Here is a 26,824-nt window from a genome sequence, read left to right on the forward strand (position 1 = left end):
TTCAACTCATTTTAGAATTAATTGACGACCATTCAATTGTGACAACTTTTCGGTTTTAAATGCTAATACTTTTTCAAGAAAATAGTGTAGAAATAAGTTAATTACAATACATTTATCGTATTTCTACCACATTTATAAATATTAATTTACTGTCATTTTGCTACCATTCTCTTGTTTACCTGAGTCATGAAAAGTAATTAAAATTAAAAAAATCGAATTAATTTAGTAGGTATATATATATATATATATATATATATATATATATATATATATATATATATATATATACACAAATATATTTAAATATATATATATATATATATATATATATATATATATATATATATATATATATATATATATATATATATATATATATATATATATATATATATATATATATATATATACAAATAGTCTTAAATTCTTGAAAACACAATATTTGTAAGTGATATACCTTCTACTAGAATAAGATTTGGATGTTATTTTAGATGGAAAGCAATAATTAAAACAATGAATACATTTAATATTTTTTTATTTGGGATAACATCCACCGATAAACATCCAGCATTACATTGATATGATAAAATTTAAACTAGTTTTTTTTCATATTGAACACATTAAAAACTTTATATAGTTAAACACAAATATTTTTTAATATGACACCCATAACAATAATTGACAGGAAAAGCTTCCCATTACAATAATAATCATATAGTTTTCTATTTACCATATATGGAAGGAAAGACCAGACTGAAAAAAATTACAACAATAATGGGGATAAATTCAACAACACTGTTTCAATGACGAACCTCTGAGCAATTCTGTCACTAAATAATCCAAACGTAAAACAGCTCTTTCAAACGAACGTTACAACAAATGATTCGTACGTACTTCTTTTGACTTTTCTTTATATATTATCTGTCATTGAATGTTAATTTGAATGAGTATTTGTCCCTTAAATATATTGATTAATTGTTTAGCTAGATACATTCGAACACCTTTAACAGAAGAAATCGTAAACGCAATTCCCAAGCAAAGATGAGTAGGGTAGACTGGGTACGGTTGAAACAAAGGACGGTTGAAACAGAGCAAATATCTTGCAAACCGTAAGCGGTAGGGTGAAGGGTCCAAGGGACGAACAAAGCGGACAACAAGTTCAAACACGAATATCAGTGTTGCATCGCTCGCCGCACGGTGCAGTTGCTTGTAGGAGGTCCTATTGTATTTTGATAACCAAAAGTAAGTATTTTTGTTCTGAGAATTTTCCTTTTATTACGGTTTCTATTGAAACGATATTATTGAGTATGATTTCGTGTTTGAAATGATGCTTGTAGAACACGATATAGTGATTAGTTTTAATGTGCCATTATTGTTAACATTACTTTTTTCTGTTTTCCACCTAAAGGAGGGGTTGGGGACGGTTGAAACATTTTTTGTGGGTACGGTTGAAACAACATATTTTTTCAGTTTTCCTGTTTTCTAGATGCCGAGAGTACGCGCAAGAAAGACTTCGAGAGGGAAGGTCGACTTGTCGAGGTATACATACGCTTATGAGGAGGTTAAAGCAGGAGATTCACTGCGAAAAGCGGCGGAGAAGCATGGATTAAACCACTGTTCGCTCATTAGATATATACAAAAGCGAGATGCACCTGGTGAAGAAGAAAATGGGATGTGAACCCAAAAACGAAGTTTTTAATAAAGAACAGGAGCAGGAGCTTGCAAAATACTTGCTACTAAAAAAAAAACAGAGAAAGAAGAGATAAGAAAAGAGCATGAAATAAAAACGAGCATGAAACGGATGAAAACTAAGTAAGTCAAGAAAAGATTGGATGGAGGAAAAAGTAGAAGGATCGTTAAAGGAAAAAATAATCATAATACGCAACAGGAATCATCATCAAAAGAAGACGAGTGCTATTGTCTTGTTTGTCTGTCACTGTATTCAGAGAGCAGATCCGGTGAAAAGTGGATACAGTGCACCACTTGTAAACTGTGGGCTCAAGAAGACTGTACAAAAGGTGGTCTTAGCTATGTTCGCCACAATTGCGACTCGGAATGATCCCAAAGCTAGATTTTCGCTTGATTTATGACCAATCAAAATGAAAGAAGTGTTTCCTTTTAGTTTATTCACAGATCATTTTCGTTCGATTTGTTTTTTTTAAATGCCATTGTTTTTAGTTGTTTTTGTTCATTACATATCTGTAGACTGATTAATATTGTCATGCGGTGCCATAATTATTTATAAAACAAAAATAAATAATGAATAAAACGTCTTACAATATTAAATATTGATTTATTTGCGTGTGTTTCAACTGACCCCAATCACTGTTTCAACTGCCCCTGGTATGGGGACGGTTGAAACAAATCGGATATATTTTTTAAATTTGATCTGCCACTAAAAATAACACACCGGGTACTGAAATAATACTTCCCATTAGTAGACAGAAACACGCTCTTGTATTTAATGCATCTTCATCATCGCTTGACTTGTAAAGAGCAATACTATGGACAATATAAGTAAAATTGTTTCAACCGTACCCAGTCTACCCTATATTTCACTGCGCATATGCAGGCTTTGGATTCCGTATGCAATCGTTAAGCTTAACACTTAGAACAGATTTTGTATTTGTGTGCTACAAAATAATTAAATATAATTAAGGGTGGGCTGGAGGGTTCTCGGAAGGGCTCGCGCGCCTTGTTAAATCAAGAAAATTGTCGAAATATATTTAAATAAATACTTAAGATTTTTTCTTCTTAAATGGTCACATTTGCATTACAGATTTATAATATCCTTCTTTACTTTTACTGTAAGTTTGCATAGTGCCGTGAGGTATTTTATTACTCTTTTTATGTTGATTACTTGGATAGAAATAATAGAATAACACCTACCTTCCTCCCACCCTCTCGCTGGCACACCCCTAAATATAACAATAAGGTTAATATGAAGAATTTGAAAGTCGCAAATGATGATATTCGTCTTTTGATAAATGTAATATTGCAGTATACTCGCATATACGTACATGATTAAATTATAAATAATGTCAACTTTCTATAATAGGTGTATTTATATATGCGGTTTGCTCCTGCTATATTTCCCAATGCCTTGTGAGGGCAAAATAAAATGTGAAAAAAATCATTACATCTACGAACGTTAAAAAAAGTGGACACGTCATTTTCTCAACAAAAAATATTGCATTTTTTTATTCAAAGATTTCTATACTCATTACCTGTCATACATTATTTTATACTATGATGATAAGCAATTACTTTTGGAACGTCACACGATTTGCGCGCGACAATACCTCCTATGTCAGTAGAAATATAAGTATATACAATATTTACCTAGGCTATAGAGATATTTTGAAAGTTGGTGGTAGAAAAGCTCGTCAGATTATTGTAAGTAGTTTATTCTACAAGGACATGTAAACATACATTTTTTTTTAAATCTACAACTTTATTATTTTTTAATGAAATTGACATAGTAAATGACTGTGGTATTAATGATATCATGAAATATTACTAGATATCTTAAAAATAAATATAAAATTGGGATAAAGAATATAAGATATAATTATCAAAACAAAACCTTTAAAAAAATTGTTCAGATAAAAAAGAAAATATTTCTAATACACAATTTTATTTAAAGTAATAGTTAATATTGGATAACATTAAGGATAGCGAGAACTTATTGCAAATTGAGTGTTAATACAAATATATAATTAATTAATTGGTGTATTAATTTTTAATGAATATCTGAAGTCATTTTTTATGTAAGGTAATTACTGTCTGTCATGATAAATTAAAGTTTCTTCTTCCGCATATTAAAAGCCATAAAATAGTAATACTTTAAAGTTTAAGAAACGATAAGTAGGTATTGCTCACAAATTTATTCTTCGCCATAAGTCAGTCAAGTTTATTGTAGTTTTTTTTTTAAAGTTTGTGACTATCTTACAAACGAAAATAAATATCAGAAAAAAATTATAAATCAACCCAATTTACTACATTTCAAAAAAGCATCAATAATTATATTTATTAAAAAAATCATTAAATTTTTTATTTTATTTAATATCTCAAAGCTATAAAAGCATAAAATACTTTTTTGTCAGAGTCTAAAAATATATTTATCTATCAATTAAATTACTTCTGCACTATGCTATCTGAATGTCGGGATATTTTTTGAAAACATAACCCTAAAATAAATATTTATAAGCATCCAACCAAGGCAATAACATATAAAAAGTTACAACATATATATAGTCCTATAAAAAGTAACAAAATGGCAGTGAAATATAAAAGAGAATATTTTGTAGATCGATGGAAGTATAGGTAGGTAATTAAAAAGTTACCTTACAATAAAAAACATTTTCAATACCTCAAGCATAAAAAATGCTATGCAATAAATTGAAAATAGATAACATTCTTCCGTAGGTATTTATAGTAAATTATAGACGAAAATAATATCTCTACTGCTCACATATCGCTCACTCCTTTCAAGTATTGATAAATCAAAAATTGTCAAATTTCAGTTGTGCATATTTTCGGAATGCCCAGAAAATGTACTATATCCCAACGAAAGAGGCATATTTTTAACTTAATATTTACTCGCTACAGGGCTGAAAGTGTTATTTTTACATTTTGAAGAAAAGGTATTGTTTAATTATTTTTTTAAATAAACTAAATATTTTTCAAATGGAGAAAAAACCTTCAAGTTTTACACTAAAAGATCTGTTGCGCAGTAAAAAGTTCAATAAGTGGCTTGATATTTATTTTTAATACATTGTATTATATTTTTTAACTTTAAAAACGTTCTCCTGAAAAATTAAGTTTCTTGATTTACGACGTTCTTGAAAGGAGTGAGCGATATGTTTACCACCATTATCAATTGATTATTATAAACGAGTGATTATTAATATAAGCAGGGTTTAAAAAACCCTTAAAATCCAACACCGTTCCAAAAACCATTACAGTTCAATACATTTTCCATACAATTTAATTTAAATAATCTAGTGATATGCACAGATATGTTAAACATTAAATTTTTCTTTATTCAGTTATATAATTTAACACTGATTAAGTATAAATCCCCTGCTATGTAAGTTAGATATTTCGTCTGTTGAATGACTCACTTGTCCGGATTAACACGGATTATCATCATACTCTCTACCAAAGACACTTGCATTTTTGACCCACTGAAATATCAGACCGTTAGTTTTTTTTTTAAATTTCATTTGATTTAATTTCAAATGTACAATATTTTTTTAGATATTGTAAAATGTTATCCACTTTCGTGTTATGTGATGACATTGTATTTGATATTTAGCCGGTAGGTCCAGTAATGAAAAAAGACAGTACTGATCATACTCATCATGATCATCCTCAGTCTTAACTTACAAAAATACAAATTGAGGAAAATTTATTTAGTTTGATCTGTAAATCTATAAGGGAAACCGGGGTATAAAGTCCGTTGTTTCTAAAGTAACATCGCGCCTCACTTCCCGCCTATGCATTTTACCAAAAACCCGTCTTTGAAGATAACATCGCATTTCAAACCCCCACCCTTTATCAGTTACTTGCGGAAGTGTCGTGAAAATTTACATAAAAGAATATTTCAAGGGGTTGAAGTCTTCCTCGACAGAAGCGCGAGGCATGTCCTCGACAATCTTCAATAGCTAGTCGCGTAAGATTCTGCTTAAATCTGTCCGATTTCAATGAAAACTATTTAGATGTCTCCGGAATTAGGTACACTTTTGCAGAATTTTGTACATAAAAGATGCGAAGTGGTTTAAATGTTATTAAATCGGTTGCTAAAGGCATAAAAAAAAACTGAAAACACCGTAAGATAAAACGAGATAAATCAATATAGATCACCAGATGGGAATAATAATTAGAAAAAGATAATTAATGGGTCGTACCTACCAAGTGAAGATTACAACATTTTGAGTGTGTCATAAATAAACGTTGTGTTGTAAATAAATTATCTGGTCAAATTATAACCTTAATAATAAAAATGAAAATGGTATTTTCTGGCGTTTCTCATGTGTGTGATTATAATCCAGGATTCGGACGTCACATATAATATAAGAGTTTCTGCTTAATAGAAAGCTTCTTTACATCTCACCAATAGATGTCTCTAGTGAAGTTCTAGTGATTCAAGAACAAGGTTTCTAAATTGGTTCATATATATAGAACTTCCAAGAATTTGAGTAGTGTGGTTGTCAATAATGGGTGGAATTGGTGAAGCCTATGACGGTCGTCAGCCCCGTTAATGCCCAGACTTCCATATTCTTCTTCATCTTTGATGAGATGTCAAAAAATGAAAAAAAAAGAAAAAAAGTGAAGATTAGATCTCATCATTAAATCGAAACAATACATTTATGAGTTGTGATAATCTTATATTGAGGATATGATGCATTCTTACAATAGTTATTAGTCGTCAGGATCTGACATCGGATTCAAATTTTCATTTACACAAAAAATTACAACAGATATAGGTAACTTCATATACGAATATTACGTCAAACACACGTGAACTATGTTAAACAACTAAAACACGTACTCTTATGAGATTATGATATGTTTTGGCATATTTTTTTTTAAATATTAAGATATGCAATTGACGTACAATTTAGAAAACGGTACTTAGTAGAATTGAAATTGAAATTAGCGCCGTTTAAAGCCTCTACAATTATCACATTTATGAGCGTTATAAAAATAATGCGTTTGAATTTTTTTTACAATTAAAATCATGCATTCATCATTTTAGACATGTGTTTACGAACGAAAGTGTCATTATTCGCTAACTATTTATACGATTATATCCACATTAATAGGATTTTCCTAAAGAGATATGTATCTTTTAGAATCTATGCATAAAGTCGTACATTTTCCCACAATTTTTAATTTATTTTGCGTTTCTCAGGCGATTCCCGAGTTTGATCATTACGTGGTCTGTTTTATGGTCGGCGACAAAGCTTATATAAACTTTATCCTCTGTAAAGAACCGAACACGAAGCTTAATTCTCTCTGAAATTACAAAAGGACTCTTAAAAATAATATTAACAATTTTCCTCTGACATAAACAATGTGTTTAAAGTACAAGCAAAAAACATTTTATTTTATAAATAAAGTAATAAAAATGATTTACTCAAACAATTCATCATTAAAAAATCATAGGGATAATTTGTGTGTAATAATATATTGACATTAATCATTGATGATTTTTCACGTTTTCCGTTTTGCTAAATTTTGAAACACGTAGTTATGGATTAGTTCTATTTGGTAAGCAAATTATCTCTTTACATAATGTTTGTAGAGTAAACATGAGTGTTGTTGACACCCCCTACCCCCGTTATTGGCATTTGTGATTTCATATGTGAATATTATCTGATACAAGAAATTGAAATATTGAGTAGAGGCCTATGAAGGTAAAGCCTACATTTGGCAACGATAAATTTATATAAATGTTTCTCTTCATTGACACTGTCTTTAAAAAGTGATTTTGCGATTTTTTACGTAGTTTTTTTCCTGGCCGAGAATGCATTTTCGACAGATTTAGTTTTGTACTGATCAATGTTAAAAATAGGTTACCAGGTGTCTAGTAAAATTAAATAATTTGAACTGTACCGTTGTATTTTTTTATTTTTTATTATTATTTAAAAACAATGACCAACAAAACAGTGAATATAAATACATTAAGAATAAAATAAATATTTCTGTAAAAATTATTAAACCTCAAAATATCTAAGGTGCCAATAACTGCACTGCCATAGATTGTGTAATTTTCAATTTCAATTAAAACTAAAAAAAAGAAACTGTCTGAGAAAGAAAATGACGTAAACATGAATTTTTGTTACAAAAAAAATTGATATGATGAATGGTTTTAATGTAAATCATGATTGAATGATTCAATCTGTTAAAATAATTGGGGGTTTTACCCTATACGTAAACGCGTGTAAAATACAAAGTACACGTACATATATAGCTACGTATCTTACAATGGATTTCATAAGTTTTGTCACTTTATTAGATATACAAATAGTACCTTATAAAATTAACCACTATCTATTATCCTAAATATTACAGTCATGTAACACACACATAAATACATTTGTGTAAATATTCATATGTTAACATAATACTCTCGAGATATTCAGTACATCAAAATGCCTTTTAACCGACGAAGTCTTTTACATTCAAATTAATCAAATTGACTTAGCAAATATAATCTAAATTAATGTCACAAATCTTCGGTTACTTTCAACAAAAAAATCGAAGAGATTTATAAGTCATTGTACTGATATGTTGATGTTTTCACTAATGCACTAAGGTTTCAGTTTAACAATTTATTCAAACTGAGGTCCTAAATTTATTTACGAACAGTTATATACTAAATTTATACAACAAAAACTAAAACAATACATTTGTAAAAAAAATAAAAAAATGCTTCTTGAGTAAGAGAGGCTTCTATGATAGTTTAATACCTCCGTATCATCAGTAAATAATACGATGTTGGCAAATCACAGCCAAAGTTACTAGAAGCAACATTATATGTGTGGACAACGCTTTTGATGATGTGTTGCTGATGGTTAAATCGGTGGTTGTTGTAGCTTCTAATACATCCGCTATCACGACATCAACTGAAAATAGCAAATAAATACATAATTAGTAAAACTCGTATGGACAATAAATGATACTCATATCTACAGAGTAGTCCAAATTTCGCTTAGTACATACTAGAGGATGCCTGAAAAAATATTTTCAATTTGACTATAGTCATAAACAAGTTTATTCAAAATATTTTGAATGTACAAATTATTATTCACAAACACGGGATTTTCTCCACTTACGAGTTATATGTATTATATATATATATATATATATATATATATATATATATATATATATATATATATATATATATATATATATATATATATATATAATATATATATATATATATATATATATTTATATATATATATATATATATATATATATATATATATATATATATATATATATATATATCATATATATATATATATATATATATATATATATATATATATATATATATATACATATATATATATATATATATATATATATATATAAATATATATATATACATATACATATATATATTATATATATATATATATATATATATATATATATATACATATATATATATATATATATATATATATATATATATATATACACACACACATATATATAAAATTGTTACTTGTTGGCAAATAATTTCGAAAGCTCAAAATACTCTCGAGGATTTCTTAAAAATAACACGAAATAACCTTTATTATCATTCTATTAACACGATTGTGATTATAACAACATCCGAGTTCAGGCTCTCTACCGATACATTTCCTCCCTGCTGTTCACTTTACTGACAAAATAAGATGAAATTCAGGTGAGGCAAGAGAATGTTATCTCATCTTTTCTAGAGAAGGTGAGTATAAAAACACCGTAACACGAAGTTTTTTGGTCCTTATATTGATTCCAACATAAAAAGGAAATGAGGGAAGATGAATGGTTTTCGGGTCGGGACAAGACTTTCCTTTTACATTCAAACAAAGAAGACGCATTACGTTCATTAGGACATAAAATATCTCAAATTGGGATAAATCCATCATCTCATTGAAGAAAATCCCTCAAATTTAACATAAAACTTGTACTAAGGTACCAGTACTTACTCGATTTATAATATTATGCATATCGATGCCTATCACAAATAATGGCCTATTTTCACTAGGCAGGAATGTCGAATCTAATATGATCTACATGTAACATCTTCATCAACTCCCATTTAGGTATTTAAACATAAATACAAATTATCCTTCAATTTAAGAAGTTCCATATATGCGATAAAGCGTTTTTACCGCAATGGCAGCGCCATCTGTTGAATGCTAAAGTAACGCACGTACTACTAAACATTGCTCATACCAGAAAGGGCGCTTTATGACAGCTGTTATCACTTAGCATTTTCAATGTCTTCGCTTACATTTTTGTTCCATAGAAATTAATGTTTTCATCGCATGAAATGCGTGCTTTCTATTTTACTTATTTTGATTGAAAAGGATGAAAACGAAATGCACCGAAACACGTGTCACAATAGATTTTGATGAACATTGGTTTATACCAAGTGAAGTTAAAATTAAAAATGGAAAGATATTACCACAAAATGACTAAATTGATAAAATAAGTAATACTTGAAAAAGACGATCAAGAAACTTTACACGGTGGAAGCTTGCATCGGTAAACGACGAAATATTTAAGGTTAAAATTTGGAAATGACTTGGTAATTTTGTTCATTATTCATTATTGCGTCGTCCTTGATAAATTCAAGGACGAAGGGCAAGGCAAGATAATTATCCTATTTGTTTTAAATCGACGGGGCATCTGGTCTGTGGTTGAGTGCTCTACTCACCCTCCTCTTTAAGGGTACATTTCGGGATCAATATTCTATCTGGTATTTAAAAATCACAATGAAAATACCGCGATGTAAGCAAATTGCGCAATGTTTGAAAGCTCAAAACCTGAAATGAAACGTAGTAAGATAAAAATAGGTTTTGAATAGTGAAGACTTTCTGTTTTGTAGGCAAATAAATGTGACGTAAAACGTTTAAGATCACCAAACACTGGCATATTTGGTATAAAATCATTAATGGTTTAAACTGGTCATATTTGGTATAAAATCACTAATGATTTGAACTAGTCTTATTTGGTATAAAATAACTAATGATTTACACTGGTCTTATTTGGTATAAAATCACTAATGATTTACTCATATTATTTTTTGACATCTCATCAAAGATGAAGAAGAATATGGAAGTCTGGGCATTTACAGGGCTTACGACCGTCATAGGCTGGTTTGAGTGATCACTTTACACACGTGTAACATTCACCAATTCAATGACGGTCGTAAGCCCTGTAAATGCCCAGACTTCCATATTCTTCTTCATCTTTGATGAGATGTCAAAAAATAATATGAAAATAACTCCTGTAATTGGAGATAATCCAGATTTTGTGAACAAGTATTTGGACACACTCAAAATGTTGTAAAATGATTTACTCGGGTATATTTTGCTAAAAAATCACTATTGATTTACATTGGCCTTATTTGGTACAAAATCACTAATGATTTAAAATGGTCTTATTTGGTATAAAATCACTAATGATTTAAACCGGTCTTACTTGGTATAAAATCACTAATGATTTACTAAGGTATATTTTACTAAAACATCACTATTGATTTACACTGGCCTTATTTAGTATAAAATCACTAATGATTTATGTACTCTGGTCTTATTAGGCAATATAACTTACACCATACATAAGAAAACGTTTCATAAATTCCATTTCCATAGTGTACAATATTTTGTGTGTCCAAGCGTGTTAGCGCGTTAAACCATTATGCTAGAGGTTTTTGGTTCTATTTCCAGAAGTGTGTAAGCAAATATTTATGATTTTTCAAAATAATAATCATTCGATGTTACCTGAAGGTCACGGCTGATCACCTTTCCTTTGTAAATAAGATTATATTTCCTTCATCCTTCAAACCCTTATCCATACCACACTGGTGCATAGGGCACTGCATCATATAAACGCAGTATTATCTTGATCGTTATCACATGAAGGAAAGGTGATCAGCCCCCCGCTTCATGTAACCAGTCCAGGGTAATATTGAATAAATATTGGAGTGAAAAACACTTATATTTATTTGACCTCCCCCCTGAGAATTGAATCCGGGACCTCCAGAATGGTAACCGAACGTACTGACCAATTACACTATAGAGGCGGACAGATATTATATATAATCTCAGTTATATCTCCCCTGTGTCTTTAAAGATTTCAATGAGAATTGTACCGTACCGACTCTAGTGTTGTTTTAAATTCATGGATTAACAGTTTTTGATACTTACTATTGACGGTGTGATTTCTGGAGTCCGCGTACCGTCCAGTGGGTCCTCTGTAGGCGGGGATGGTGGCCAAACAGGTAAGGGCGAGTCTTCCCCCATCGGCCAGCCTCAGGCTCGACACCGCCACGCTTAGCTTGGTCGTGGAAGACGAGAGCGTCTCTCCCCCGAGCTTGCGGTGGTTGGAGATGGAGGGAACCGTCAGGCTTTCGTCGACCTGGTAGAAATTAAGAAAGACATTAATAAACGGACATGTTAATTTAAGAGATTGGGATCAGGATTGTCGAGGCACTGTTTACAACTGCTCGATACGAGGAAAATTACTCAAAAGTGATAATCGACGTCGGAAGGACTTGACATGACAAACACACAAAAAAATCATGAGCATTTTATTTTATTTTTCATTAAAGTTTAACTTAGTAAATATCACCAGAAATAGTGGTAGACAACATTTTGGGTGTGTCCAAATACTTATCCACAAAATCTGGATTATCTCCAATTACAGTACTTATTTTCATATTATTTTTTGACATCTCATCAAAGAAGAAGAAGAATATGGAAGTCTGGGCATTTACGGGGCTGACAACCATCTTAGGCTGGTTTAAGTGAACACTTTACACACGTGTAACATTCACCAATTCTACACATTATTGACAACCACACTACTAAAATTCTTACAACTTCTATATATTTGAACCAATTTTTGAAACATTATTCTTGAATCACTAGAACTTCACTAGAGACATCTATTGGTGAGATGAAAAGAAGCTTTTTATTGAGCAGAAACTCTTATATTAATATTCTTTTCATCTCACCAATAGATGTCTTCAGTGAAGTTCTAGTGATTTAAGAATAATGTTTTAAAAATTGGTTCATATAAATAGAACTCCCAAGAATTTCAGTAGTGAGGTTGTTAATAATGGGTAGAATTGGTGAATGTTACACGTGTGTAAAGTGATCACATAAACCAGCCTATGACGATCGTCAGCCCCGTAAATGCCCAGACTTCCATATTCTTCTTCATCTTTGATGAGATGTCAAAAAATAATAAGAAATAGTGGTATTTACCAAGTAAAACTTAATTTAAAATGCATAGATTTTACCACTAAGTGACTGCCGAATCAATTAATGAAATTATTCTATTTTAATTTCATCATATACATCATCACAAATTAAAAAAAAATGCCCTCACTGCGAACGATTAAAATAATTCAAGTCGAGGAATGATAAAAATAACATGATTTATTGAGGCAGATGTTGCGATAAGGCATTTGCATACTTAAGTAGGATGAGTCGGAAACGATTTTTTTTATTTTCAATTAATTTTCTCCATTTTTTCTTTCTATATTTACTGTTTATTTATTTATATTCCACCGAATACATCATTAAAAATTACAAAATTTTTCCCCTTACTGAGTTTTCCCGTACCAAGGGGAACATTTTACAATTTTTCTTTATAAAAGTATTTGAAAGAAAATTTATTTTGACATGCAATCAAATGCAACGTTGCCGAATGATGCGATCTATTTCAGATCTACCCACTTCCATTATCCATTTATAAATCTCTTTTATATTTAGTTTATTTTTTAATGACTTTGTAGTTAATGTAAGCAGGTTGTAAAACTGTATTGCATATCAATCAAAGTCCTTTTAGCCAAAAAGGTGTGTGTTTTGGATCTTGTAATTCTATGTACGATACCACAAAGTGTGTTGATTGTGATTTGTGTGCTTTGCTGGGAGGTGCTTTCTTGAGATATATTGATATATATTTAACAACTAAAAGTGAATATGAACACCCTAAAAGCCATTAAATTAATACGATCTCTCAGACGAATGTGCGCCAAACGGTGTATGGTAGATGTTTGAATGGTGAAATAAGAAAAGAGCGCAAGGCTGAGATAAGCATTATAGATAAAATTAAGAAAGGTGTGTTGAGATGGTTCGGGCATGTGAATGGAATAAGTGAATAAAGAATAGTAAAATAAAAAATTTGAGGCAAATGTGGTTGGTTATAAAAGCAGAGAAAGATTAAGTAAAATTTGGTATGATCGAGTATTTTAAAAACTTCTTCAAGCGTCAGGAGTTGGAATAATCGGCAGATATGTATAAAGAGTTGCATGAATGTGGAAGAGGCGATGATTGTGTGCAAAGATAGATTGGTGGGGCGTTCTATTCTATATGCCTATCCCTGTGGAGAAGCGGCGTAATGGTTAGTTAGTTAGTTAAAAAAAAATCAAAATATCGCACGCTTCATTCATTGGTGCTTCATTCCTTCTGACCCTATCTTCACTCAATGATGTAAACGACACTGCATCGTATTGATGTAGTGTTATATTGAACGTTAATTACTTGAAGCCAATGCGATCAGTCCTGCGCTATAGGTAATCGAGTCCAGTGATATAAAAAATATAAAACATACTAAATACCATTTTTTCTCGAATCGAACCTGGAAATCCAGCACGGTAGCCAAACGCGTTGACAACTAGACTTTGGAAGCGAATGCTTCATGGTTTCAAATTGTTTGAAAACTCCAAAATTTGTGAAAATCCCATACACGGAGGTATCTTTTTATGGTTTCTTCATGCATATGTTCTGTATATGTGCACAGAGGTTGCGCTTTGTATATGTGAAAACGTTACATAAACAAATATCAATATTGTTTGGTAACATTGCTTTTATAAAGATGGCGTTACAAGATGCTTTCTTGTATACGTAATTCAAATCCCTCAAATTTTTGATCAGTTCAGTTTTCTTTTAGGCTTGCTATATTTTTTATGACTTTTACTTTTACACACATATAAAATAAAAAAATAAATGTATAAAACATATAATAGAATGATGTTAAACATTAAAAACTTCAAAGCTTAGTAAACATCCTGTATATATGTTGAAATATTTTGTGTATATTCATTCGTTTATCTCTAAACCTCTAAAACTAAAAAAAAATAACGTCATTTTGAATTAATATTGACGAAAAAATAAGTATTTTGAGTGTGTCTAAATCATTAATTTACAAATGCTGGATTTAAAATTAAGAACTATTTGTATCAAGATTTTCTCTTTATCCAAATAAGGATATCTTTTTCTGAAAATACTCAGACTTCCATGTAATATGGAAGGTAAGTTTTGTTAGTAAAAATAACTTTAAATGCGTTGAGAAATACACAAAATCTTAAGGGAAAAGTATAATTTAAAAAAAGTCATCCAATAAAATGTTTACTATAATTGCTTTGAAATACATAAAAAAAATATATCAAAGGGTTACAATTATTCCTTTTTTTTGTCTTACTTGCAAGCAAAATGATTAATTCTTCAGAATAAAAACACCGATAGAAAACTCTGAATTCACGTGTATTCATTGATATTGATTTGAGATGATTCTGAGTTCGACCGAATAAACCATAATTAACTGTGTGATAATGAAAAATGATTTAATTAAAATTTAAATTGAAATCCTCTCAACTAAAATCAGCAGCTCGACGCTATAATTATTATTGTTTATAGAATATTCGCTTATCCGAAAACATATAATTGGTTGTTAATTTATGACACATATTTACAATACGCAGGTAGAAATATGAAATATGCTAAATATTATTTTGGTCCTTTGATAAATTAATTAATAGCTGTGAATATTCATGCGCCATTTCATAAATAGGAATACTGTGGAATACTAACCGTGCCATGAAAATACACAAAGCTTTCAATAGTTTGAGAGAAAATCTTTTTACATTTGTGGTAAAGAAGCTTTCTTATACAAAATTCCAGATAAGGGATTTTTCCATACTCTTACATATTTTACTATGAAGAGTTAGAATTTTGTTAGAATTATTATAATAAGGGTAATAAAATACGGCATTTAAAACATGCAGATATTGATTTTCGACATATTTCGTTAAATTTATTCAGAATTTCTTTTCCTAAAGAATAAATAATTCAACTAATGAGAATAATAATTGATTTATTTACGCATATTACAAAACTTTCAATGCTTTTATAGTATCAATTCTTCTTTGATCACATCAATATCCCTTGTCAACAATCAATCCTGTATAAGGCATTGTATTGATGCGGTGTTAACTTGATAATTAACTAGATGAAGGAGTTGTTCAGTCCAGTGCCAGAGTAAAATTAAATATTAAGGCAAAAGTATCACTTATATTTATTATAATCACCCTAAAATTTAAACCAGAATAGATGATAGACAAATCGTAATTTTAACTAAAAAATCATTGTTATTATAATAATATAGAATTTTGATCAAATAATTTAAGGTATAGGATTTTGAAACGTCATCATATTTTTCCACAAAATACATATTTTTCACATAAAAAGTACCTTTATATAGCAATAAAGTTATTTTTAAAGTAACTCTTATTTTGTTTACTAAAATGCCGTTAGTAAGTAATCAGGAAGACTTTTAATGAAATGGACGTACCTTTTCTTTAGCGTCTCGCCACGATATGAACGTGCTAAAACAATTCTTTCGAAAAATCCGGTAATAAAGTCTTTACCATGCTGTAAAAGTTTATAGACCAAGTTAGGAGTTTATTTCAGCGAATGAAGTTTTAGGAATGTCTTATCCTAAAGTGAAACAAGAATTTTACTATGTTATTAAAATACCCTCTCCGCGGGACTAAGTACTATAAGAGGTGTTACCTGTTACACTTTGTTAGTGTTAAAGTTTTATTTATATTGTGAAATACATAAAAACAACAACAAAGGTTATTGTAATAAATTTTCATATACATTTTTTTATGAATCGGCATGAAAAAGTTCAAACCTTATTTAAATTAATTTTTTTTTCCAAGTAATTCTTATTTTCTGGTGGTCGAAGCATTTTGATATAAATTCGTTGTTGGATTAATTGATGTAAATTCATTAATTGATTTATTGAAAACCTGAATTTCGTAGAGCTTATTTAGCAAGAAAATAGAAAATAAAATAGGTAAATGTATTTCAATATCTACATATATGAGGGTTGCGTGTTTTTTTCTCATTTTTTGTATAAATTTAGTTTTAAAACATATAACGAATTTGTAATTAATATTTTTACTTTATACACTTGTGTTATGATCACCATTCTACCCATTATTGATGACTTGAGCAAGTCAAATGCCAGGTCATTAGCCTTAGCATACTTAGACCTATATCTTCTTTTAAATAAATAAATGTTTTATTTCAAGTTGGGACACCCATAATTTAAAAATATTAGTTGAAAACTTTTTACAATAGACCTAAAAATGTTTTAATTGCTTAATTTAATTGAAATAATATTTTATTATACTTTCATATTATATGTACATTAACAAATAAATACTAATCAAAGATAAATAATACTCAATTAAAAGTAAATATTTTTTCTTTATTGATTTGGCGTTTAATTTGTAGAAATCCATTTTAATTTATATATTCATTTTAAACCAAACACAGATTTTTTTGAGTCTACTAAGTTGTATTTTATTAACCAAAACACATAAAAAATTTATATTGTGACAATTGTTTCGCCTTGTTAGGGCATTATCAAACGGATGTTTGATACAAATGTTTGTTTGTTACAACTTAATAGACTCAAAAAAATCTATGTTTGATTTAAAATAAATATATAAAATATTTTTTCTCTGGAACTATTACGTATTTTCATGTAGTCTAATTTTAATCTTTACTGTGAAAATATGTTAATTATATTATTATCACTATTCCACGGCCGTATTAAAATAAGACAATAATTTATCAGAGTTCCTGACTTTGCCGAAAAGATTGTTTGATTGAAATGTAGGATTCTGACAGACAGCACCTCAAATAACTGCCAGAGTGTCTAGACGGGTTCAATCAGTTGTAACCAAATTATTTTCTTGTTATCCATGTAACTTTTACCAGTGGGTACAATTATACAAGAAAAAAATAAAGGCAAGACGTTATGTCTTCAATAAAGAAGAAAAGCAACACTGTTTATTCTATTTCTATATTCTATATAAAGTAGTGTTAGAATTTTCTAATAAGTAATAAAAAAATATAAGATAAGGGATGAAATTAGTTAACAGATAAATTAATAGAAACACAATCACAAACTTATGATTAAAAAAATTTTATCAAATGTATTGAATGATTTAGATCACCCTCCGTAGTGTAGTTGTTACCGCATATGGCTACCGTGCTTAAGATTCTAGGGGGAACAAAATAAATATATTTTATTTTTCACTGTTGTACTCGACTTGTACTCGAAGTACAGGATTGATCATGTTATTTACGATCAAGATAACAATGTGTCGATACGATAGAGACGTTAGTAAAAGGTGTATTATTAATTAGCTAAACGTAGCTAGATAAACAGTAGATACTGTTGTTACATGTGATTGATTATATCTGAGTTTTTAATTTGTATATATATATATATATATATATATATATATATATATATATATATATATATATATATATATATATATATATATATATATATATATATATATATATATATATATATATATATATATATATATATATATATATATATATATATATATATATATATATATATATATATATATATATATATATATATATATATATATATATATATATATATATATATATATATACATATACTCGTATATGTAAAAACACATTGAATATTATTTATTATATATTATTTACCATCGCATCCACAGTTTGAATGTTGTTGACACAAGATAAAATCTTTGTTACTATTTGTGTCAAAGAAAATATCTATCTTTGATGAATTTGTGATATAAATGTTATTTTATGTCTATTTAATGACCTTTTTAAACACAAGGTTGTGATTCCGCGACAAATTATAACATATTAATAAAGTAGAACCGTGAAACCGTTGACATTGTGACATAATTTTTGAACCCTACTCAAACCCTCATCGGTTCCTATTTCCAAGCTCGAAACCTAAAAAAAGTATTGTGATTTTAAATATTTGTGCTTACCATAGGAAAAAAAATTATTTAAGAAAAAAATAAATTCGGAACACAACATCGATTGGATGACACTGTCTGTAAAATTTTACCATTGTGTTATTAAGATCCATTCACAATCTCATATCTACCCATTGGATTCCTTCTTAGAGATGAAAGTTCCTTAATCCACTATTATGAGTTCGATTAAAAAAGTTTCGGTCTATTGTGTTTTAGTAATTCACGTCAACAGTGCTATTTCATTCCAGTAATACGAAAAGTTTTAATTGAACGCGATATTAGGGCCCGGCTCGCCGCTGCTACTCGAATTGCGAGGCGATATTGTAAATAAGACGCGATAAGCCGGAGAGATTTTAGTTGTGAATTGTGAAAGTTTAAATATTCTATTACGCCGCAGGTGCACTGGACTGAAGAGGCGGGAACAAATAATTCAAACAAGCGCAAGAGACAAACACAGGGATTTAGTTGGAGAATGGAGTGACTCTTGAAAAAGGTAGAAAATGGGAAGTTTTCAATTAGCATAAGTGCCCGCTTCAAGGAAAATAACCGAATTGGAAACACTGCCATTTTGTTTAGAACTATAACGTAGGTTGAAAGCACTGCTCATGAAATATAAAACGATTGAAAATTAACAAAAAATAATTAATTTTTACAACATTTTGAGTGTGTCCAAATACTTGTTCACAAAATCTGGATTATCTCCAATTACAGGAGTTATTTTCATATTATTTTTTGACATCTCATCAAAGATGAAGAAGAATATGGAAGTCTGGGCATTTACGGGGCTTACGACCGTCATAGGCTGGTTTGAGTGATCACTTTACACACGTGTAACATTCACCAATTCTACCCATTATTGACAACCACACTACTCAAATTCTTGGAAGTTCTATATATATATATAAATTGGTTCATATGAACCAATTTAGAAACCTTGTTCATGAATCACTAAAACTTCACTAGAGACATCTATTGGTGAGATGTAAAGAAGCTTTTTATTAGCAGAAACTCTTATATTAGTATGTGAGATCCGAATCCCGGATTATAATCACACACATGAGAAACGCCAGAAAATACCATTTACATTTTTATTATTAAGCTTATAATTTGACCAGATAATTTATTTACAACATTTTGAGTGTGTCTTTACATCTCACCAATAGATGTCTCTAGTGAAGTTTTAGTGATTCATGAACAAGGTTTCTAAATTGGTTCATATATATAGAACTTCCAAGAATTTGAGTAGTGTGGTTGTCAATAATGGGTAGAATTGGTGAATGTTACGCGTGTGTAAAGTGATCACTCAAACCAGCCTATGACGGTCGTAAGCCCCGTAAATGCCCAGACTTCCATATTCTTCTTCATCTTTGATGAGATGTCAAAAAATAATTAATTTTTAAGTTATAAAAGTTATTTTAGGAAATGATGGTTCTACAGTAGGTGTGAAGCGCCTTGTCAGATGAAATATTTTTTAAAGATCTCCCATCCTAGACGATTCGGCATCATTTTTATACAATTTGTATTTAATTCCACGTTTTCTGACATAAAACGTTTAAAAAATTATTTTAAATATTAAAAATCAAATGGAAAGTGTATGAAAAGGTTATTCTATGATACCAAATCTGCATGAAATCCAAAATATAAGGGTTTCTACCCAAACACTAACATTAACTGGGCAAACGAATCAAAGTTGGCTTTATTTAAATATAAATGAAGTCACCATATATGGTATATTTCAAATAAAAAAGTATAAAGAATTGTTAAACATTATCGCGCTGGTTTTTTAAATAAAAATTAACCATTTTAAAAGTTTTATTTTAATTTTCGCTAACTTAAATTATTTCCGCATTAAACTGTAAAAAGGCAAGCGCCGTGGCGTAGTTGGGTAGACGCTTGACTGCAAAACTGGCGTCACGGGTTCGATTCCCGTTAATTGCAAAATGGATTCAAGAAAGATTTATTTTCAATTGGTCAGGGTGTTTACGATGTATTTTTCTACATTTACCTTCCCTATCCTTACTATTCTACCTGCAGGCGAGCATTTAAAATAGACGCTTTGCGGGTTATTTCTTTATTTAAAAAAATCCTTGGAAAATTGTAATTACCGGAAATATAAAATCATTTTATTAAAATGAAAGCATTTGATACAAAGACCTCGAATATAATATATTTTTTATTACTATAGTTATTTGTAATCGTGTTTAAGAGAGTTACGATAAAGGCGATATAATGATATCATCAACTGGTCTTACGTTACGGCAACCCACTGTCCTAGCACACCGTTCATTAGAGAATTTCTCCTTTGTCTCACTGGATAATAATAATAATGGGTATGGAATAATTATTTGACCGGAATAAATTAGCATAAAACTTATTAAAATATAAATCTAACACATATTTTCTATTTTACTAATAATATGTGCATTTCTATTGGAAAAATAGTGTGTCTATGACATATTTTGGGAAGAGGTATCACTCGTACCTAAATTCACATGGGGTAGATAAAATCACACATTGTGCTCAAATTACAATAATTCTTGTGCCATTACTAAGGTTCTTCCTGTGCAAACTAAACCCCGCCAATCCAATGCGAAACTGCCAACCACCAGTCGTCCGTTTGTTAGTCGAGTTGGCATTGGACAACCGGGCCTAGATGGTGTTATTACAGGTCACAGAAAGCAGCTAGGGATGGTTGAAGGGAGAGGAAGAACACAAATGCTTGACTAGGTATCTAGTTCCGTGCATTGCGGAGTACCTGCTGGGGTTTCCTGGCTTTTTGGATTTGAGACGGTCCTCCGTGGATGTCTTTGGAAGAACATAATATCCGTACCGTGGTGGGGTGTTCGGTGGTCGCCGGACCGGGGAATGCTGTGGAATTTGGGGTGGTGGGATAGATCTGGTGTTTTGGGATTATTTTGGCACTCCTGAGAGCCATAAGGTTGTGTCTCTTGCGTGGCACTGGTCTTGGGAGGCTCTGGATCAGTGATATATCCACCTGTTGAGTTTCAGCAGCGAAACATGTCACTAAGGTACTGATTTCAAAAATGGTTATATAGTTTCTTCACCCTTTTTATGATTGACTGATGATTGAGTGATGTAATGATGAGTAGGTGTAATGATAAATTAAATTAAGGTATTTTTTTAATTATTAATGATTTCAAATAAAAACAAAACTTTGCGAAAAATGCCGATATGATTTGAACAATATATTAATGTAACAAAAATAAATAAATCATCGTTTTCAACTACTATTCTTCTAACCAGATTCGACAAATACCTTGAATTCATCAGAGATGGATGATTAGTATCTATCCATCTTTGAAGAGTATAAAATATGTTTTTGTAAAGAATGGTTGGAAATAGTATTAATTAAAAGAAGTTAAAAACAAACATTATATTTAATGAAAATATAGTGAGTAAAAATATGCCATAAAACATCAGAAAAAAAACATAAAAAGATTTTGGATGATTTTTTGTTATTATGGATTACATCTTATTTAGGTTATTATAAATTTCACTAAAATAAGACATTTAAATCAAAGTACAAACAACGTTTTTCATGTCCTCATCAACATTTTCTTACGGAGTAACTAAGTGCAGTTTTTATTAGCAATTCTCATTACGTAAGCTTAAATAAGTTTTCATAAGAGCGAGTTTGGATATGATGAACCATGAGCTTAGAAAAACTTAAGGCTTCCAACGCAAACTATGAAAGCTTTCTAATTATAAATGCAAATTAACTCCGTGCTTTTTCCTCCCGGATCGAGAGGTCAGCGACTTATTGCAAAAGTACTGTATCGACGTCATTATCCTCGAGGGGAAAATTAAAACATTCATCAGATGAAGATTCACAATACATCAATAGCTGAAAGACGTCGAGATAAATAAAGGGTTTTGAATCACACAGAGAGAGTATAATAAATCTGCATTTAAATTAATTATTTACTTCAATATAATACTTATGTAATAAAAAGGATTAATTGAAACATTTTCTTCTATTCCTGTCTTTGATTCATTATTTAATAAATAATATACGGTGGTCACTTCAATTTAATTTTATTTCCGTCAATTGCAATATAAATTCAAGAAATATTTATTTCCAGTTGGTCTGGGTATTTGTGATGTATTTTTTTACATTTATCTCCCTATCCTTACTATCCTACTTGCAGACAGGCCTTTAAAAACAAGGCTTCTTATTCCATTAAAAAATCCATAATTTCTTTGAAAATTATATTGCTTTCATATGTCATTTTTTCTCATTAAAACGTTCTCAATGATGTGTGATATTTTTATTCTGTTTAATTTTTCATTTTCAACGAAACGAAATTCATCAATTAGAACAATGGAGTCAATATATCGATTAAAATAAATATATTCTTTATTTTATTAAAATATTTTTTTAAAAAAATATCCAAAGAAAAATTCTTTAAAAGAAATATTGTATTGATGAAAATTTTACCTTAAATAACATAAATCATGTGCATTCATATTAAAATAGTAACATTCAATACACGTTTTAATTAAATATGCCAAAGAGTGGAATGAAGACATTTATTAATGAATTATTAATCTTGTGATATGTGGTTAAATAAATTGATTAAAAAAAAAATACCGACTTCATAAATGATGAATATAACGTTAACATCTTCGATCTAAATTGATGTTTAGTGTTTAAATAATTCCTATATAACTTCTTTGATATCATTTTTGAAAATAACTTACTTAAGCAAAAATTTGAAAAAATCCAGGTTAGACGATCAATACGTATGCCATAATAGCATCAGACATATTTAAATAAACAAATTATGACTGAAATTCATACATCCTTTGTTTTTACAAGATTGGCGCAATATTTCATTAAAAAAAACGTGATTTTATTTTCGAGTATCGAAAAAAGCATAGTAATAATTTGATGGGAAATGTAAATATGAAGAAAACCACAGATAAAAAATATTGCCAGCAATAAGAATTATTTCGTTTTCTATGAATCAGTAATCATAAATCTTAAAACATTTTTGTAGCGATCAATTTGTCGCATTAAAGATCATTATTCAAGGAATAATGAATAATTTTATCGACCATTCCCTAGGCATAAATGTTAAAAATAATACCTGATAAAATCATCGATGTATTACATAATTAAGAAGGTGAATAAACGGTGTACATACGAATAAAAAATATCTAGTCAAATACAATAAGTAAGTCCTTATACGTTATTCGAACGCGTTACCTTTTGTAATTTGAATTACGAATCATAAAAAATACAGCGAAAAGTTCTTCCTTATTCGACATTTGAATAAATAAAAGTAAATTGAGTAGGTACCTACGTACTTTTTCTCCTTTTGTAATTTGAATTACGAATCATAAATATACAGGGTAAAGTTCTTACTTATTTGAATGAATAAAAGTACATTGAGTAGGTACTTACTTTTTCTCCGTTGACTAGCCATGTAATGTGTGGCGCGGGGTGGGCAGCGCTGGTGGTGCACGTCGCCTCCAGGGTATCTCCAACAGTGTAGATGGGAGATCCGAATATTATTCTTGGATTATGTCTCTGAGGCTCTGTAACATCATATGATGCAGCAATCAATTTGAATACTAATTAATTAATGCAGATCTCAGATATTTCACACCATATATATTATAATACATAAGTATTCTGTTTCCATATTAATGCTTGAGGATTTAGTGTTGATAATTGCGTTTTTACAATGTGTTTGTAACACTTTGACACGGTTTATAGAGAAATTGTAGTATATTTTTTTAAAGTAAGTAACTAACTAACCATCACGCCGCTTCCCCGCAGGGGTAGGCAGAGAGAATAGAACGCCACACCACTCTCTCTTTGCAAACACTCTTCGTCTCTTCCACGTTCATGCATTTCCTCATACATACCCGCCGATTGTTTCAACTCCTAACCTGACCGCTTTCAAGTATTTGGCATACCTGATCGTGCCAAGTTTTTCTCGGTCTTCCTCTGCTCCTTTTTCCAATTACATTCGCCTCATAAATTTATTTTACCGTTATTTCCGTAAGGAAATATAAGTAAGTAAATATAAATAAGTAATTATTCGTTCTACATGTCCAAACCATCTCAGCACACTTTTCTTAATTTTATCGATAATGCTTGTCTCAGCTTTGCATTCCTTCCTTATTTCACTATTCGAACATCTATCATACATCGTTTTGTCGCACATTCTATCTCTTTTTTTTAAAAGTCCATTAACAAAGAGTAACAAACAACATGTAAGTGTAATAATATAATCAATTGGTCATTATCGGTAATGATGTCATTCAATAATATGAGTCAATTTAAATATCGCGGTGTATTTTTAGTTTTTACAATTCTCATTGATTTTAGACATGAAACGCAGTGTTATCTTGATCGTTAACACGTGAAGAAAAAGTCAGAAGAAGAAATCAGCCCCCCGCTTCAGGCACCAGTCTAGGGTATTATTGAATAAATTTTAGGGTGAAAAAATCACTTATAATTATTTTACTCCCCTGGGAATCGAACCCGGTAGCCAATCGTGCTGACCATTACACTACAGAGGCGGACACCTAGAAATTACGCTTTGTTCGCCTCCGTAGTGTAATATAGATTACACGAATATATTGACTTAGAAGATAAAAACCTTAACAGTATTGATATGACAACAATATCTGTGTTCATCTTTGATGAGATGTCAAAAAAAAGAAAATTACTCCTGTAATTGGAGATAATCTAGATTTTGTGAAAAAGTATTTGAACACACTCAAAATGTTGTAAATAAATTATCTGGTCAAATTATAAGCTTCAAAAATAAAAATTAAATGATATTTTCTGTCGTTTCTCAATTGCGTGATTATAATCCAGAATTCGGACCTCACATACTAATAAAAGAGTATTTGCTTGGTAAAAAGCTTCTTTGCATCTCACCAATAGATGTCTCTAGTGAAGTTCTAGTGATTCAAGAACAATGTTTCAAAATTTGTTCACATATGTATAGAACTTCCAAGAATTTGAGTAGTGGGGTTGTCAATAATAAGTAGAATTGTTGAATGTTACACGTGTGTAAAGTGATCACTTAAATCAGCATGTGACGGTCGTCAGCCCCGTAAATGCCCAGACTTCCATATTCTTCTTCATCTTTGATGAGATGTCAAAAAACCATATCTGTGAAATTCACCAATAATCGACTGATTTTTTTTAGCTCTTGAATTCAAATATATATTTGGGCTTTATAGCTGTCGTTGAGTGACGCTTTGAAGAACTTTAGCAGAGCTACATATATTGGCTATATACCTATTCTGCTACAGAAAGCAAACGCGCCTTAACTGAAAATATACCCCAGCGACGTCTTTTTTCTGAGCAGATACCATTACGCCACTTTTCCTGGTTTCCGGCGTTGATTCTACACGACACCCGAATATTTCCATTCATTTCGTATTCACTAAACGTATTACGTTTCCAAAATTACTCACACGGTTCAGGCGCGAGTTTGTCTCTCAAACACGGCCGTTATTGAATCGCGAATCTGACGCAGTCACAAAAGAGGGGGGGATATTTTATTCATAACCGGTAGTCATATCTCCAGGAGGGTAGGACGTCTTTGGATAGGAGACGATTCATTTTGTCGACGCCTCATTTCGAAACCCCAAGAAACTTTCTCGCCTATCATTACTAGCGGATAATGTATTCTGTATCGGCTAACTATTATAACTCAATTAACATGAATAAAGTTGAAAGTCACAGGTAACAACATCTATCAGAGGCATATGAAAACGCGCGTATTTGAATGCAACGTTGTATCGAAATTTCAAAGCCATCTTTAGAAGATTTAAGATTACGAACAAACATTTAGATTTTTATTTGTATATTGTAAATATGTATTTAGGATTGCGTGTCGCTTTATATTTGAGATAATACGGTAAATTTGTCAATCGATTAATTAAAAAAAA

At 30.1% G+C, this 26,824-nt stretch overlaps 1 protein-coding gene across 1 annotated transcript in view; it reads right to left on the bottom strand.

The window, feature by feature from the left end:
- Positions 1-7,802: 7,802 nt before the first annotated feature.
- Positions 7,803-26,824, bottom strand: part of LOC148303259 (uncharacterized) — a 133,416-nt gene continuing 114,394 nt past the window's right edge. Inside the window, exons 5-7 of the mRNA XM_088270351.1 lie at positions 24,312-24,445; positions 11,946-12,156; positions 7,803-8,636 (exon numbers count right to left, since the gene is read on the bottom strand). Of these exons, the coding sequence (XP_088126477.1) occupies positions 8,491-8,636; positions 11,946-12,156; positions 24,312-24,445 (491 nt within the window). The 3' untranslated portion in view covers positions 7,803-8,490. The remainder of the gene's footprint in view (positions 8,637-11,945; positions 12,157-24,311; positions 24,446-26,824) is intronic.

Source organism: Brachycentrus maculatus, unplaced genomic scaffold (assembly GCF_059751285.1).
Source record: "Brachycentrus maculatus isolate JH-2025_06_01 unplaced genomic scaffold, ASM5975128v1 h1tg000378l, whole genome shotgun sequence".
Taxonomy (NCBI): Eukaryota; Metazoa; Arthropoda; class Insecta; order Trichoptera; family Brachycentridae; genus Brachycentrus; species Brachycentrus maculatus.